The sequence below is a fragment of the Rana temporaria genome, chromosome 4, assembly GCF_905171775.1.
Source record: "Rana temporaria chromosome 4, aRanTem1.1, whole genome shotgun sequence".
NCBI lineage: Eukaryota > Metazoa > Chordata > Amphibia > Anura > Ranidae > Rana > Rana temporaria.
Genome location: NC_053492.1, coordinates 398,371,357 through 398,386,654, shown reverse-complemented (window position 1 = coordinate 398,386,654; position 15,298 = coordinate 398,371,357). Strand labels below are relative to the sequence as shown.

At 44.5% G+C, this 15,298-nt stretch overlaps 1 protein-coding gene across 2 annotated transcripts in view; it reads left to right on the top strand.

The window, feature by feature from the left end:
• The window catches only part of KIZ (kizuna centrosomal protein), a 247,657-nt gene that overhangs the window by 60,849 nt on the left and 171,510 nt on the right, over positions 1 to 15,298 (top strand). For both annotated transcript variants that reach the window (XM_040351175.1, XM_040351176.1), the window contains exons 6-7: positions 284 to 418; positions 5,323 to 5,469. In XM_040351175.1, coding sequence (XP_040207109.1) covers positions 284 to 418; positions 5,323 to 5,469 — 282 coding nt within the window. The remainder of the gene's footprint in view (positions 1 to 283; positions 419 to 5,322; positions 5,470 to 15,298) is intronic.

Here is a 15,298-nt window from a genome sequence, read left to right as displayed (position 1 = left end):
ATGAGACTGTGTAGAGGGGTGTGTGTCCTTTTCCTTCAACTCAGGTCTTAGATTACACTTTCAGTGGTTGTACAGGAAAGAGGGATGCAGATAAACAGGTACAACTTATGTAGGAGGATTTGTTTCAACTCTGTGTATCACGTGAGGGTAGTCACTTTAGTGGGTACAGTATATTTAAAAGTTTACAACCACTTTAAGGCGTCTGACAGTTTTTTTCTTTATAACGGATAATAATTTTGTCATTTGACATAATAATGTGTTTTTATATCATTTTAATTTTTAGAAATGGCTTGTCTGACAATGGATTCCTTCATTTGCTTCAGTCAATAGAAGATATGATACTGCAGATTGGCTCCAATGACATGCAACTGTACCAGAATACTAGCCTAACACCTACAAAGAAGGATCATCTTGTAAAGTAAGTTTACTCTGCAAGTTACAGATTATATTTAAAAGCACACAGTTTAACACACTGGTGTCATCTACAAAGCTATAGGTCTTTATTATTTCAATCTTGGTTGAACTGGTGGGTTACGTCTTTACAGCCATTGCCATCTTTTGACAGATTTTCTTTCCTATTTTCTATTATATTTTGTGATTTTTCTGTTGATCTGAAAAGATCATAGAGGCCCGGATTCAGATACAATTGTGTGTCTTTAGGCGGGCGTAGCGTATCTCCTATACACTACGCCGCCGTAACTTTGAGAGGCGAGTATGGTATTCAAAAAGATTATGCTCCCGAAGTTACGGCGGCGTAGTGTATAAGGGCCGGCGTAAGCCCGCCTAATTCAAATATGGAAGATGTGGGTGTGTTTTATGGAAATTAAGTGTGACCCCACGTAAATGACGTTTCTAATGAACGGCGCATGCGCCGTCCGTGAACGTATCCCAGTGCGCATGCTCCTAATTACGCCGCAAATAGTCAATGCTTTCGACGTGAACGTAACTTACGCAAAGCCCTATTCGCGAACGACTTGCGCAAACAACGTAAACGACGCAAAATTCTACGCTGGCCCGACGTCCATACTTAACATTGGCTACGCCTCATATAGCAGGGGTAACTTTACGCCGGAAAAAGCCTTACGTAAACTACGTAAAAAAATGCGCCGGGCGGATGTAGGTTTCTGAATCGGCGTATCTACCTAATTTGCATATTCAACGCGGAAGTCTAGGGAAGCACCCCTAGCGGTCAGCGTAAATATTTCACTCTAAGATACGACGGCGTAGGAGACTTACGTATCTGATTCTACGAATCATGGGGCCGAGATGCGACGGCCAGCATTCGGAGTTACGGCGGCGTATCTGGAGATACGCCGACGTAACTCCTTTCTGAATCCGGGCCAGAGTGTCTAAAGAAGTATATACCTCCACATATCTCTTACCTTGAGTCATTCCGGTCTATAACCGGTGGTAGCTACAGCACCCACTCACTCTTCAGCCATTTTCAGGAACGTGTGTGTTGGGAATATTGCTTTCGTCTGTCTCTTGCAGGATGCAGCAGATCACAGAGAATGGGATAGGAAAAGAAATTGGCCATGTACCATGTAATTACTGTGACTGATCACATATGTAAATGAAGACTGTATGTTGCAATCAGCGATCTGTTTCCTCTCACACCAATTGGCTGTGAGGGAAAGCAGAGAGTGTTTCCACAGTGATTGGCAGCTGGATTTTGTTTTGTTACACAATACAGTGTTACCATAGCATGTCCCTGATCACTAGGGTCACCATACCAGTGCAGTCAGACAGGATCCTTGATCGCTATCTATACCAGTACAGTGTCACCATACCAGTGCAGGCAGCCAGTGTCCCTGATCACTGCCATACTAGTATAGGCAATCGGTGTCCCTGACAGGTACACTGTTGCTGGCTTAAACTGGTCTGGTAAGACTGGGACCGCTGTGGCAACCATAATACAGTATGGTGATTGTTGAAAATCACTCTAAACCCCTTGACTACATGCAAGTGGTTTAACTAAGAAAGAATTGGCTACACCAGTGATAAATTTGTTTCACTGTAATTATTTTAAATCACTTTGCTAAGGTCTGTTTTCACTTTTACTTTAACCACTTGAAGAATGTACATGTTCAACCCCCTTCCTGTCCAGGCCATTTTTCAGCATTGTGATACTTTAACTTGGCAGTCCCCAATATTTTGTACCTGTTAGACTAGCTACTCCAGAAGGGTGAGGCAGGTACACCGCCCTCGGGTTCAGTGGTCTGGCAATGGTCACGTCTTCTGTTGGACCAATGACATAAGGGTTATTCTGAGCCACTGTGGCGCCTGATCTCGGATCAAGCCTGGTTAGTACTTGGATGGGAGACTACCTAGGTTTCCCTCCTAAGTGAGGGAGGCATCTGAGGTTGCTTTGTTTGAGAGTATCTCAGACCATAAGATTTCAGAGCAGTCTCTGAGGTGGTTCGCTCCTTCCTTAGTTGGGTCAGTCTTTGCCTTGCAGTGGCTCTTAGAACAAAAGTTATGGGCTTATCGTAAAACAATTAAATGGTAGCAGTTTCAAAACTGAATAGGGACATGAGGTCTATCTTAAGATTTCAATCATCTGGGCATCCTTCTGTTTCAGGTAGGCTCAGTCTGGTCAGTAATGACCTCTCTGCAAGAGGTAGATTGCGAGACCCATAATCATGAGTAAACACACATCTCCATGTGCTGGGTTGCTTCCAGCCTCATCAAAAGATTTCTGTAATTAGAGGGAAGTCGTCTGTTTTCTTTTTTGTGACCATCCTTCGGGCTGGCCACAGCGTCTGAGGTTCACAAAGCTCCTAGCTCCAGTGCTGGACATGCTAAGAATGCAGGGGGTGTCCATCTCAGTATACCTCAATAACTTTTGCTCAGGAAGCAGTTGTTCCAGGTTTTCCTTTGATACATTTTGCAGTAGGATGCTGTATCTAGGTCAAAGCACGTTCCTTATGTACAGTACTACTCCAGGTCTTGGCAGACGATCATTCTCTCTTTTTGAAACTTGAAGATCCAGGCATTGGTTTGTCGGGGGCTTTATTCCCGGGGTGTTGCGCAGCTAAATATTGGTGGTTGATGGTTCGGATTCTAGAAAGGTTGAATTCCTAATTTCAGGAATTGGAAGATGGTAACCACTGATGCCAGTTTCTCCATTTGGTTTGAGGGTGGCTACAGTTCGGTGGACTTGGTCTCTACAGGAGAGAATATTGCCCATAGATATCTTGGAACTTTTGGACAGTACGCCTTGCTCTGGATTATGGGACAAACCAGTTGTAGGTTCTGTCCGGAAATGCCTCTGCAGGGGCATATATATAAATCTACCAAGAGTAATGCGGCTCAGAAAGGTGAGCCATATTCTGTCTGGAAAAGCACAAGTGCTGTCTCTCATCAGTGCATATTCCAGGTATAGAATGGTGGCAGGGGAAACTCTGCAGGTGAAACTCTGCAGGTAAATCTACTAGATTCCAAATTCTACAAGTTGGGACAGGTTGTGTCCAGGACAAGATCCCCTATGGCAATAGGGGTAGATGCACTAGTAATACATAGTGAGTCTTGCGGAGGTCACTCCTTGGACACACTCAGTCCAGCAGGACCTAAGGGTTATGAGTCCTGTCTCAGCACTGTTGAGCCCTTGGAAGCCAGCTTTGGGGAACTTCATTTACAGGACTTGGAAATATTTTTTTTTGCCTGGGGTGAAGCCAGGAAGTGGCACCCGCAGAAAAACGTGAGTGGGAGATTTTCTTTTTCTTTCTCCAATCAGTAGGGCAAAGGAGATTGGCCTTAAGCACCATTGGGGGTAAGAATCGGCCCTGTCCATTTTTTCCCAGAGGCTGCTGTTTCTCACTCGTTGATTCATACTTCATACAGCATGTAAGTAGACAGTTGTGCCTGTCAGGCCACTCTTGGGTCCTTGGGACTTGAATTTGATCTTGACTGTCCTTGCAGAGGTCACTTTTTGAACCAATTGGGATATTCTGTTAGTCCTTTATCTCGGAAGGTGGCTTCTTTGGTTTCTCTCACTTCACTAAATGGAGTGTCAGAGTTGGCGGCTCTTTCATGCAAGGTCAAGGTTCTTGGTCTTGCTTCATGATAAGGTGATGTTGCGTCCTCATCCATTTTTATTGCCTAGAGTGGTGTCAAGTTTTCACTTGAATCGAGACAATGTCTTGCCTTCTTTTCTGATCTTCAGTTGGCAGAAGTAAGATCACTGCATACTCTGGAGGTTTTTTACAAAAACAAAAGAAGCAGCGCTCAATGAATAAAGTCATGAAACTTTATAGTCTAAAATAAGGAATAACAAGGTATTAACACACACAATAATAAAAACTCATGTATCTACAAAAATATGATTGATAAAACAATGGGTCCAGAATGAAAGCCACTAAGTAGAGTCCTGTGATGGAATGGTTAATATCGATACTATTGTCTCTCAGTATGCCGCTGTGGAAAGGTTACAATATTAAACCAGGACGGATGGTAGGTCACTGGTGAAGTGACTACAGACAGTACCTCAGGTGGTTAGATGGCCTGCAGTGACAGATGGTAGTCGTCTGTGAAGGGAGACTCGGATGTCGAGAACATACCAGTGGGGACAACCTCAGTAGGGAATCCCCAGCACCGCCGTGGTGTCTACAGGCGGGCGAGCCAGGACACAGAGCCGATGACGCAACAGCGCTGACGCGTCAGGTGGTAAGGTGGTCTTTTCTTTGCGTACATCACAGGACACAGAGATCCCTCCCATCTTTTTTGGGATATTCATTGCTTTGCTACAAAACTGAGGTCCTTCCTGTGTAGGAGGGGTTTTATAGGGGAGAACTTCCTGTTTGACTATCTGCCAGTGTCCATTCCCCTTTAGGTGGCATATAACCCATGTAGTCCTTAGTATGGTTAGTATGCTCTGTGTCCCGTGATGTACTCAAAGAAACAGATTTTACAGGTAAGTATGATGAAATCCTCCTTTTTTTTTTTAAATAGTACATTTTCTGAGCTTCAACATTTGATATGTTTTATATTTCCTATTGTAAAAAAAATATGGGCTTGTGAGATTTGCAAATCCTCAATTCCTTGTATTCAGTTTTTATGTAGATTTTATATTCCCAATTTTTTGGGGAATAGGGGTTCTACTTGTATACAGCCAAGTGAATAATTAGTCCAACTAGAAATTTTTTGGTAAATCAGCACTTTATAGCCTACATATAAATCACTGATACAGTATTATAAAGTGAGCATGAGTATGTTCAACATATAACGTTTTTCAAGTCTAGATATTTTTATTTTTAATAGTTTATTGTTGCTGTCATTGGTATGTGCTTTTAATAGTGTGGTGTTTACTTTTTATCTTTTTAGTCTTTGTAATTACATGAAGCCTTTGAAAAAAGAAGACCTTGAAGAATGTTGTGCACTTGTTGTCCAGTATCTCCAGACAGAAGGTGGCAAAAGATCTTTCCTTGAGAAAACTGATCACACACACAGGAAGGATGAAAATAATGAGAGGTATGTGATTCTCCATATAAAACATAATCAGCTTCATGTGTTTCATTTTGTGTATCTGTTTCTATATCAGTGAGTATTATGATTGCCATAGCAAAAAGAACTGATGTAGTGTATGACCCCTCTCCCTGGGATCCATCGGCTCCCCAATGGAGTGCACAGTCCATGTGCCTTCCACACCATAAACGCAGGTCCAGAAAAAGATGGATCTGCACTTCGCTTTTAGTTCACACATTTAAAACGTATTGGCAAGAGCAGGGCTCGACAAATCCCGGTCGCCAGGTTGCCATGGCGACTAGAAATAGGGTCCTGGCGACTTGGCTTGGAAGGGGGGCAAAAAAGAAAAAAAAATGTTTTTGTGAGCTGGCGCCATCTGGTGGTGAGCCGTTGTTATTACCACCAGATGTGTAAGCTGGCGCAATCTGGTGGTGGCCGTTGGTATTACAAGTTAAGCATTACAAGTTAAACAGCAATTCTAATGTAATTTTTCACTATTTTCACTGCCATCTTCTTCCCTCTAATTGGAACCCCCAAACATTATATATATTTTTTATCCTAACACCCTAGAGAATAAAATGGCGATCATTGCAATACTTTTTATCACGCCGTATTTGCGCAGTGGTCTTACAAGCGCACTTTTTTGGGAAAAAATTACACTTTTTTTAATTAAAAAATAAGACAAACAGTAAAGTTATCCCCACTTTTTTTAATATTATGAAAGATAATGTTACGCCGAGTAAATTCATACCCAACATGTCACGCTTCAAAATTGCGTCCGCTCGTGGAATGCCAACAAACTTTTACCCTTTAACCACTTCCCGACCGCCGCATGTAGATATACGTCGGCAGAATGGCACGTACAGGCACATTGGCGTACCTGTACGTCCCTGCCTAGACGTGGGTCGGGGGTCGCGATCGCTCCCGGAGCTGAAGAACAGGGAGAGCCGTATGTAAACACGACTTCCCCGTGCTTCACTGTGGCGGCTGCATCGATCGAGTGATCCCTTTTATAGGGAGACTCGATCGATGACGTCAGACCTACAGCCACACCCCCCTACAGTTGTAAACACACACTAGGTCGGGGATATGCAATTAGCGGACCTCCAGTTGTTGCAGAACTACAAATCCCATGAGGCATAGCAAGGCTCTGACAGCCACGAGCATGACACCCAGAGGCAGAGGCATGATGGGATTTGTAGTTTTACAACATCTGGAGGTCCGCTAATTGCAGATCCCTGCACTAGGTGAACCCTAACTCCTACAGCGCCCCCTGTGGTTAACTCCCAAACTGCAACTGTCATTTTCACAATAAACAATGCAATTTAAATGCATTTTTTGCTGTGAAAATGACAATGGTCCCAAAAATGTGTCAAAATTGTCCGAAGTGTCCGCCATAATGTCGCAGTCACGAAAAAAATCGCTGATCGCCGCCATTAGTAGTAAAAAAAATAAAAATAATAATAAAACTATCCCCTATTTTGTAAACGCTATAAATTTTGCGCAAACCAATCGATAAACGCTCATTGCGATTTTTTTTTTACCAAAAATAGGTAGAAGAATACGTATCGGCCTAAACTGAGGAAATTTTTTTTTTTATATATGTTTTTGGGGGATATTTATTATAGCAAAAAGTAAAAAATATTTCATTTTTTTCCAAACTGTCGCTTTATTTTTGTTTATAGCGCAAAAAATAAAAACCGCAGAGGTGATCAAATACCACCAAAAGAAAGCTCTATTTGTGGGGAAAAAAGGACGCCAATTTTGTTTGGGAGCCACGTCGCACGACCGCGCAATTGTCTGTTAAAGCGACGCAGTGCCGAATTGTAAAAACCCCTTGGGTCATTTAGCAGCATATTGGTCCGGTCCTTAAGTGGTTAAAATCTTCATAGGCGACGTTTAAAAAAATCTACAGGTTGCATGTTTTGAGTTACAGAGGAGGTCTAGGGCTAGAATTATTGCTCTCTCTCTACCAATCACGATACCTCACATGTGTGGTTTGAACACTGTTTACATATGCGGGCGCTGCTCACGTATGTGTTTGCTTCTGCGCGCAAGCTCGTCGGGACGGGGTACGTTTTCTGGCTCCTAACTTTTTTAGCTGGCTCCTAGATTCCAAGCAAATTTGTCAAACCCTGGGCAAGAGTATAATAAAAAAGCAACCACAATAAGTTTGTGTTTCTACCTAACAAGGTCTGATTCGTACAAGCAACTGAAGTGTGGGTAAAGCCTCATACACACGATCGAACTTCCATCAGACTTTTCCGTGGATTTTGGTCCGAATGGGCTTTAGCCGTGAACTTGTTCTGCATACACAAGGCAGAACATTTTCAGCCAACTTTCGCCAAATCACGTGTTTTTTTTTTCAGCTCTTTACTATCACCCTTTGGACAACTTCTGCTATTGTTGGCTAATGTTTAGCATTGGTTCTGAGCATGCTTGTTTGAACTTTGGACTTTAGTCCGATGGACTTGTGTACACACGATCGTATTATCCTCCATCTGACATTTGTTGTCAAAGTTTGAGAGCATGCACAGCAAACATTTGTCTGTTTGAAAAACCAACAACAATTGTCCAATGGAGCATACAGACGGTCGGATTGTCCGATAAAACAAGTCCGTCGGACCGTTGTTGTCGAAAAGTCTGATTGTGTGTATGGGCCTTAAGGGTTTAAAAAGAACACCACCCATTAAGGCATTACTGCTTGGAAAGTATAAAGAGGAGTACCAATAGCAATCAATAACAAATTTCCTACGTTAGATGAGTTGAACCTATTTTTACTAAATACGCACGCATAAAAACCTAGAATAATTTGTTTTAATATCCTGTGAATAAAACTGAAAATTTATTTTCCTTCCCTGACACTTTAACATGATAGCATACACATATAGGCTCCACCCCCTGCCGAGTCACAGGATCGGTTAGACTATAAAAGGAGACAACCCCCACAAGATGGCTTTCTTGTAACAAGACTCAATGCGAAGCCCTTGGAGGGATTTGTATGCTGTCATGCTTGAGTGTCAGAAAAGAAAATGTTACTGTTGGGTAAGTATACAATTTTCAGTTCCTTACACAGGGATTGCATCATACACATACATATGGGATGTAGCACACATAAAACAAACAAGGAAGGGTAATGCTGAAGTATTTAACCACTTAAGGACCCATTCACGCCGATATACGTCGGCAGAATGGCACGGCTGGGCACATCCACGTACATGTACGTGGCTCTTTAAGCCCAGCCGTGGGGTCGCGCGCCGCAGGCGACCTGGTCCGAAGCTCCGTGGCCGCAGGACTCACGGACCCGATCGCCGCTGGAGTCCCGCGATCGCTCCCCGGAGCTGAAGAACGAGGAGAGCTGTGTGTAAACACAGCTTCCCCGTTCTTCACTGTGGCGATGTCATCGATCGTGTGTTCCCTTTTATAGGGAACCACAATCAATGATGTCACACCTACAGCCACACCCCCCTACAGTTAGAAACACAAATGAGGTCACACATAACCCCATCAGCGCCCCCTTGTGGTTAACTCCCAAACTGCAACTGTAATTTTTCACAGTAAACAATGCATTTTAAATGCATTTTTTGCTGTGAAAATGACAATGGTCCCAAAAATGTGTCAAAATTGTCTGAAGTGTCCGCCATAATGTCGCAGTCACGAAAAAAATCGCTGATCGCCGCCATTAGTAGTAAAAAAAAAAAATGAATAAAAATGCAATAAAACTATCCCCTTTTTTGTAAACGCTATAAATTTTGCGCAAACCAATCGATAAACGCTTATTGCGATTTTTTTTTTTTTTTTTTTTACCAAAAATAGGTAGAAGAATACGTATCGGCCTAAACTGAGGAAAAAAAATATTGTTTTATATATTTTTGGGGGATATTTATTATAGAAAAAAAGTAAAAAATATTGATTTTTTTTCAAAATTGTCGCTCTATTTTTGTTTATAGCGCAAAAAATAAAAACCGCAGAGGTGATCAAATACCACCAAAAGAAAAGCTCTATTTGTGGGGAAAAAAGACGTCAATTTTGTTTGGGAGCCACGTCGCACGACCGCGCAATTGTCAGTTAAAGCGACGCAGTGCCGAATCCCAAAAACTATCCGGGTCCTTTAGCTGCCTAAAGGTCTGGGTCTTAAGTGGTTAATCAGCATATTGTTAGATTAGTTTAAACTGAAGCAAAGCTCACCTGTTGTCAATGTTGCTTGATTGACTTTGTAAAAGGGTAAAAATATTTTGTAATGGGTTAGAAATTTGCCATATATGGACAGGCTGCTTCCCTGCAGAATAGTTCTGGACCTCTGAATTCTGCCCACGAGTACACAATCCATCTGGTAAAGTGGGCTGTGCAGTCAGGTAATGGATTAATCTTAGCCACATAAGTCCACCAGACTACCTTGACCAGCGACCATGCATATATCCTAGTGGACAATGAAAGCCCACTTCTGACACTGCAAGGCTTAAAGAGCCAATTGCCTGAACTTCTGGAAGAAGGAACCACTTGTATTTCTTTAACCACTTCAGCCCCAGAAGAATTTACCCCCCTTCCTTACCAGAGCACCTTTTGCGATTCGGCACTGCGTCGCTTTAACTAACAATTGCGGGGTCATGCAAAGTGGCTCCCAAGCAAAATTGACGTCCTTTTTTTTTTGTCCCACAAATAGAGCTTTCTTTTGGTGGTATTTGATCACCTCTTCCGTTTTTATTTTTTGCGCTATAAACAAAAATAGAGCGACAATTTTGAAAAAAAAATGCAATATTTTTTACTTTTTGCTATAATAAATATCCCCCCAAAAATTCTATAAAAAAAAAATTTTTTCCTCAGTTTAGGCCGATACGTATTCTTCTACATGTTTTTCGGTAAAAAAAAATCACAATAAGCGTTTATTGATTGGTTTGCGCAAAAGTTATAGCGTCCACAAAATAGGGGATAGTTTTATTGCATTTTTTTTTTTTACTAGTAATGGCGGTGATCTGCGTTTTTTTTTATTGTGACCGTGACATTGCGACAGACATATCGGACACTTTTGACACATTTTTGGGACCATTCTCATTTATACAGCGATTAGTGCTATAAAACTGCACTGATTACTGTATAAATGTGACTGGCAGGAAAGGGGTTAACACTAGAGGGCGCTGAAGGGGTTAAATATGTTCCCTAATGTGTGATTCTAACTGTAGGGGGGAGGGGACTCACAAGGGGAGGAGACCGATGTGTGTTCCTCTGTACTGGTAACACACATCAGTCTCCTCACCTGATAGGACCGTGGAACGGTGTGTTTACACACACAGATCCACAGTCCTGTTGTGATTGCGGGCAATCGCGGGTGCCTGGCATACATCGCAGCCGTCGGGCACGTGCACCGGGTCCCGCGCGAGCCCCCTCGACGGCCAGGAAGCCCAGGACGTCATATGACTATGGGCGATAGGGAAGTGGTTAACCCCTCATCTAATGCTTGTGGTGACTCTGACATTTGACTCTGGACATTCTGGAAAGACAATGTCCTGACTCGGATGTAAAGATTTGCAGTCCTTCAGATGGTAGCAATAAGGTAAATTTACAGCCTGAAGTTTTGATATCCAAGATCTCCTGGACACGATGGGCCAGATTCAGAAAGAGTTATGCCGGCGTATCAGTGATACGCCGGCATAACTCACACTTTGCACCGGCTTATCCGTTTTTCTGTATGCAGAAAACAAGATAAGCCGGTTTGCAGCAAAGATCTGACAGGCGAAATTGCATTACACCGTTGGATCTTAACTGCAATTTTAAAATGGCCGCTGGGGGCGTTCTCGCTGATTTACGCAGAGAATATGTAAATCGGCGAGATACGCCAATTCATGAACGTACGCGGGCCCGACGCAGTCACTTTACGCCGTTTACGTAAGGGTTTTCCCGACGTAAAGATAAAGCTGCCCAAAGCAGGCGCATCCTATGTTAAGTATGGACGTCGTGACCGTGGGAAATTTGAATTTTTTTACGTCGTTTGCGTAACTCGTCCGTGAATGGGGATTTACGTAGATTACGTTCACGTCGAAAACACCGTCATAATTCGGAGCATGCGCACTGGGATTTTTCTAAGGCCGGCGCATGCGCAGTACGTTCGGCGCGTGGACGTGCCTAATTTAAATAGGAGACGCCCCTACCCGCCTATTTTGAATTAGGCCGCCCAATTTACGCTACGCCGCCACAACTTAACACGCAAGTGCTTTGTGAATACAGCACTTGCGTGTTAAGTTGCGGCGGCTTAACGTAAATAAGAAAAGTTACGCCGCCGCAACTTTGCGCGCGGCTTTCTGAATCTGGCCCGATAGCCGGAAGAAATACAGATTTCAGTGTTACCAGCCATGTGGAGGAAGTCTGATCTAGAAGAAATAGAAGGTGAGACAACAGACCCAGCACTATTTGCAAATCCCAATGGAAAAAACAATGGCCCGGATTCAGAGAGCAATTGCGCCAGCGTAACCATAGTTACGCAGCGCAATTGCTTACTTGCGCCGGCGTAACGAATGCTCCTGATTCAGGAACCTCGTTACGCCGACTGCAGCCTAAGATATGCGTGGCATAAGGCTCTTATGCCCGCATATCTTAGGCTGCATTCTTGCGATGGCCGCTAGGTGGCGTTCCCGTTGTGCTCAGCGTATAGTATGCAAATTGCATACTAACGCCGATTCACAACGTTACGCGAGCCCGGCGTACGCAGTTTACGTTGTTTGCGTACGGCGGTTTTCGCGTAAGGCTGCACCTGCTATTAGCAGGTGCAGCCAATGTTACGTATACCCGTCGTTCCCGCGTACGTAGTTTGCGTAAGTGAATCGTGAATGGCGCTGGACGCCATTCACGTTCACTTTGAAGCAAATGACGTCCTTGCGACGTCATTTGCCGCAATGCACGTCGGGAAAGTTTCCCGACGGAGCATGCGCTCTACGATCGGCACGGGAACGTGCCTAATTTAAATGATTCCCGCCCCCTACGGGATCATTTAAATTGCACGCGCTTACGCCGGGCATTTTGCCGGAGCGCCCACGCAATTTACGGAGCTACTGCTCCGTGAATCGCGGGTAGCGCAGAGAATTTGCGGGGGCGCAGGGCAAAAACGTTGCCCTGCATCTCCGTAAAAACTGCGCAAAGGTACCTGAATGTTCCTGAAGGGTATATTCTTGTACAGACATAGGTGTGCACACCAAAGCTTAAACACACATGCCTGTGTATGCCCTGCCCGTCACATTATGTCCCTGCCTTAGGATTCAGAATGAGAGAGAAGTGCTTTCACACTTCTCTTATAAACAGAGCTGCTCAGTGGGAGATCTTTCCCGTCTCCCCACCGACATACAGGGGTAATTCTAATGCGAACAAGGGGATTGGGGTGTTCCCGTGCGCACACCTATGCGTACAGACCTTCTAATGATAGCCTTACAGCAGGGAACAGATGATTAAATCCTCTAATTCTGCAAATTCTCCCACATTCTAGTATTCATGAGGTTTGTAGTAGGTGCCCTGGCTTAACAAGGTTTCAAACACTGAAGGTGAGAACCCCAGTTAAATCAATCTTTGAATTTTAATTCTTCATCTTTTTACGGTCACTTCTCAATATTCTTCATTAATTTTTCTCTCGCATGTTTTTTTTTTTCACTCTTTTTATTTTTTTCATCAATTTTTCTCTTGCATAGATTTATCCTTCTAAATGATTTTGTTCTTTGTCTGAATTTCTCACTTCCTGTTTCTCCTCAGTAAGCTTTCCACCATCATCTGAGTGGTGGAAAGTCATTCAGAACAGCTTAATGAACAGCTTACTGAGGAGGAACAGGAAGTGAGAAATTTAGACAAAGAAAACAAAGAAAAAAAACATTTAGAAGAGAAAATGAAGGAAAAGGTAAGTGAACCAACAATGCACTAGCTTAAAGTAACCTATTTAGAAAAAATAAAATAAAACACGAACCTTTACAACCCCTTTAACCACTTCCATACCAGGCACTTGCGCACCTTCCCGCCCAAGCCAATTTTCAGCTTTCAGCACTGTCGCACTTTGAATGACAATTGCGCGGTCATGCTACACTGTACCCAAACAAAATTGGCGTCCTTTTTTCCCCACACATAGAGCTTTCTTTTGGTGGTATTTGATCACCTCTGCGATTTTTTTTTTTTTTTTGCGCAACAACTAAAAAAAGACTGAAAATTTTGAAAAAAAAATACGTTTTTATTTTTTTCTGGAAATTTTTTTGTAAATAAGTTTTCTCTTTCAATTACGGGCACTGATATGGCGGCACTGATGGGCACAGATGAGATGGCACTGATGGACATCGATGAGGTAGTACTGACGGGCACAGATGAGGTGGCACTGATTGGCGGCGCTGGTATGCGGCACTGATGGGCACTCATGGGCGGCACTGATGGGCACTCATGGGCGGCACTGATGGGCACTCATGGGCGTCACTGATGGGCACTCATGGGCGGCACTGATGGGCACTCATGGGCGGCACTGATGGGCACTCATGGGCGGCACTGATGGGCACTCATGGGCGGCACTGATGGGCACTCATGGGCGGCACTGATGGGCACTCATGGGCAGCACTGATGGGCACTCATGGGCGGAACTGGGCACTCATGGGCGGCACTTATAGGTGGCACTGATGGACACTGTGGGGTGGCACTGATGGACACTGTGGGGTGGCACTGATGGACACTGTGGGGTGGCACTGATGGACACTGTGGGGTGGCACTGATGGACACTGTGGGGTGGCACTGATGGACACTGTGGGGTGGCACTGATGGACACTGTGGGGCGGCACTGATGGACACTGTGGGGCGGCACTGATGGACACTGTGGGGCGGCACTGATGGACACTGTGGGGCGGCACTGATGGACACTGTGGGGGCGGCACTGATGGACACTGTGGGGGCGGCACTGATGGACACTGTGGGGGCGGCACTGATGGACACTGTGGGGCGGCACTGATGGACACTGTGGGGCGGCACTGATTTACTTATGTTGCCAGTCAGTGCCCATTTGTGGGCACTGATTGGCATCTTTTTTTCCAGACTTTTTTTTTGACTTTTTTTTTGCCCCCTTTTTTTTTTTTTTTTGCCCTTCCCTGGTGGTCCAGGGTGGGCTTCCCTGGTGGTCCATGTGGCGATCCGAGGGGGGGCTGCGCTGATAAACAATCAGCGCGAACCCCCCCTGTCAGAAGAGCCGCCGATCGGCTCTCCTCTACTCGTGTCTGTCAGACGCGAGTGAGGAAGAGCCATCAACGGCTCTTCCTGTTTACATCGTGATCAGCCGTGGTTGGACACGGCTGATCACGTGGTAAAGAGTCTCCGTGAGAGACTCTTTACCGAGATCGGTGTTGCGGGGTGTCAGACTGACACCCTGCAACAACGATCGCCGCGATGCGCGCAGCGGCTCAGAATCCTGAGGACGTCATATGACGTCCAGTCAGGATTCTACAACCACTTTGCCGACGTCAATCTGTCATTGGCGGGCGGCAAGTGGTTAATGAACTGTAGCTCCCCAGTGCTGGCAGCACTCTTGCAGTCCCAGACCATGGCACTCCCACCACCACGTTTGACTGTAGGCAAGACACACTTGTCTTTGTATTCCCCACCTGGATGCCGACACACACGCTTGACAACATCTGAACCAAATACGCTTATCTTGGTCTCATCAGACCACAGAACATGGTTCCAGTAATCCATGTCCGTAGTCTGCTTGTCTTCAGCAAACTGTTTTGCGGGCTTTCTTGTGCATCATCTTTAAAAGAGGCTTCCTTTGGGACGACAGCCATGCAGACAAATTTGATGCAGTGTGTGGCAGATAGTCTGAGCACTGACAGACTGA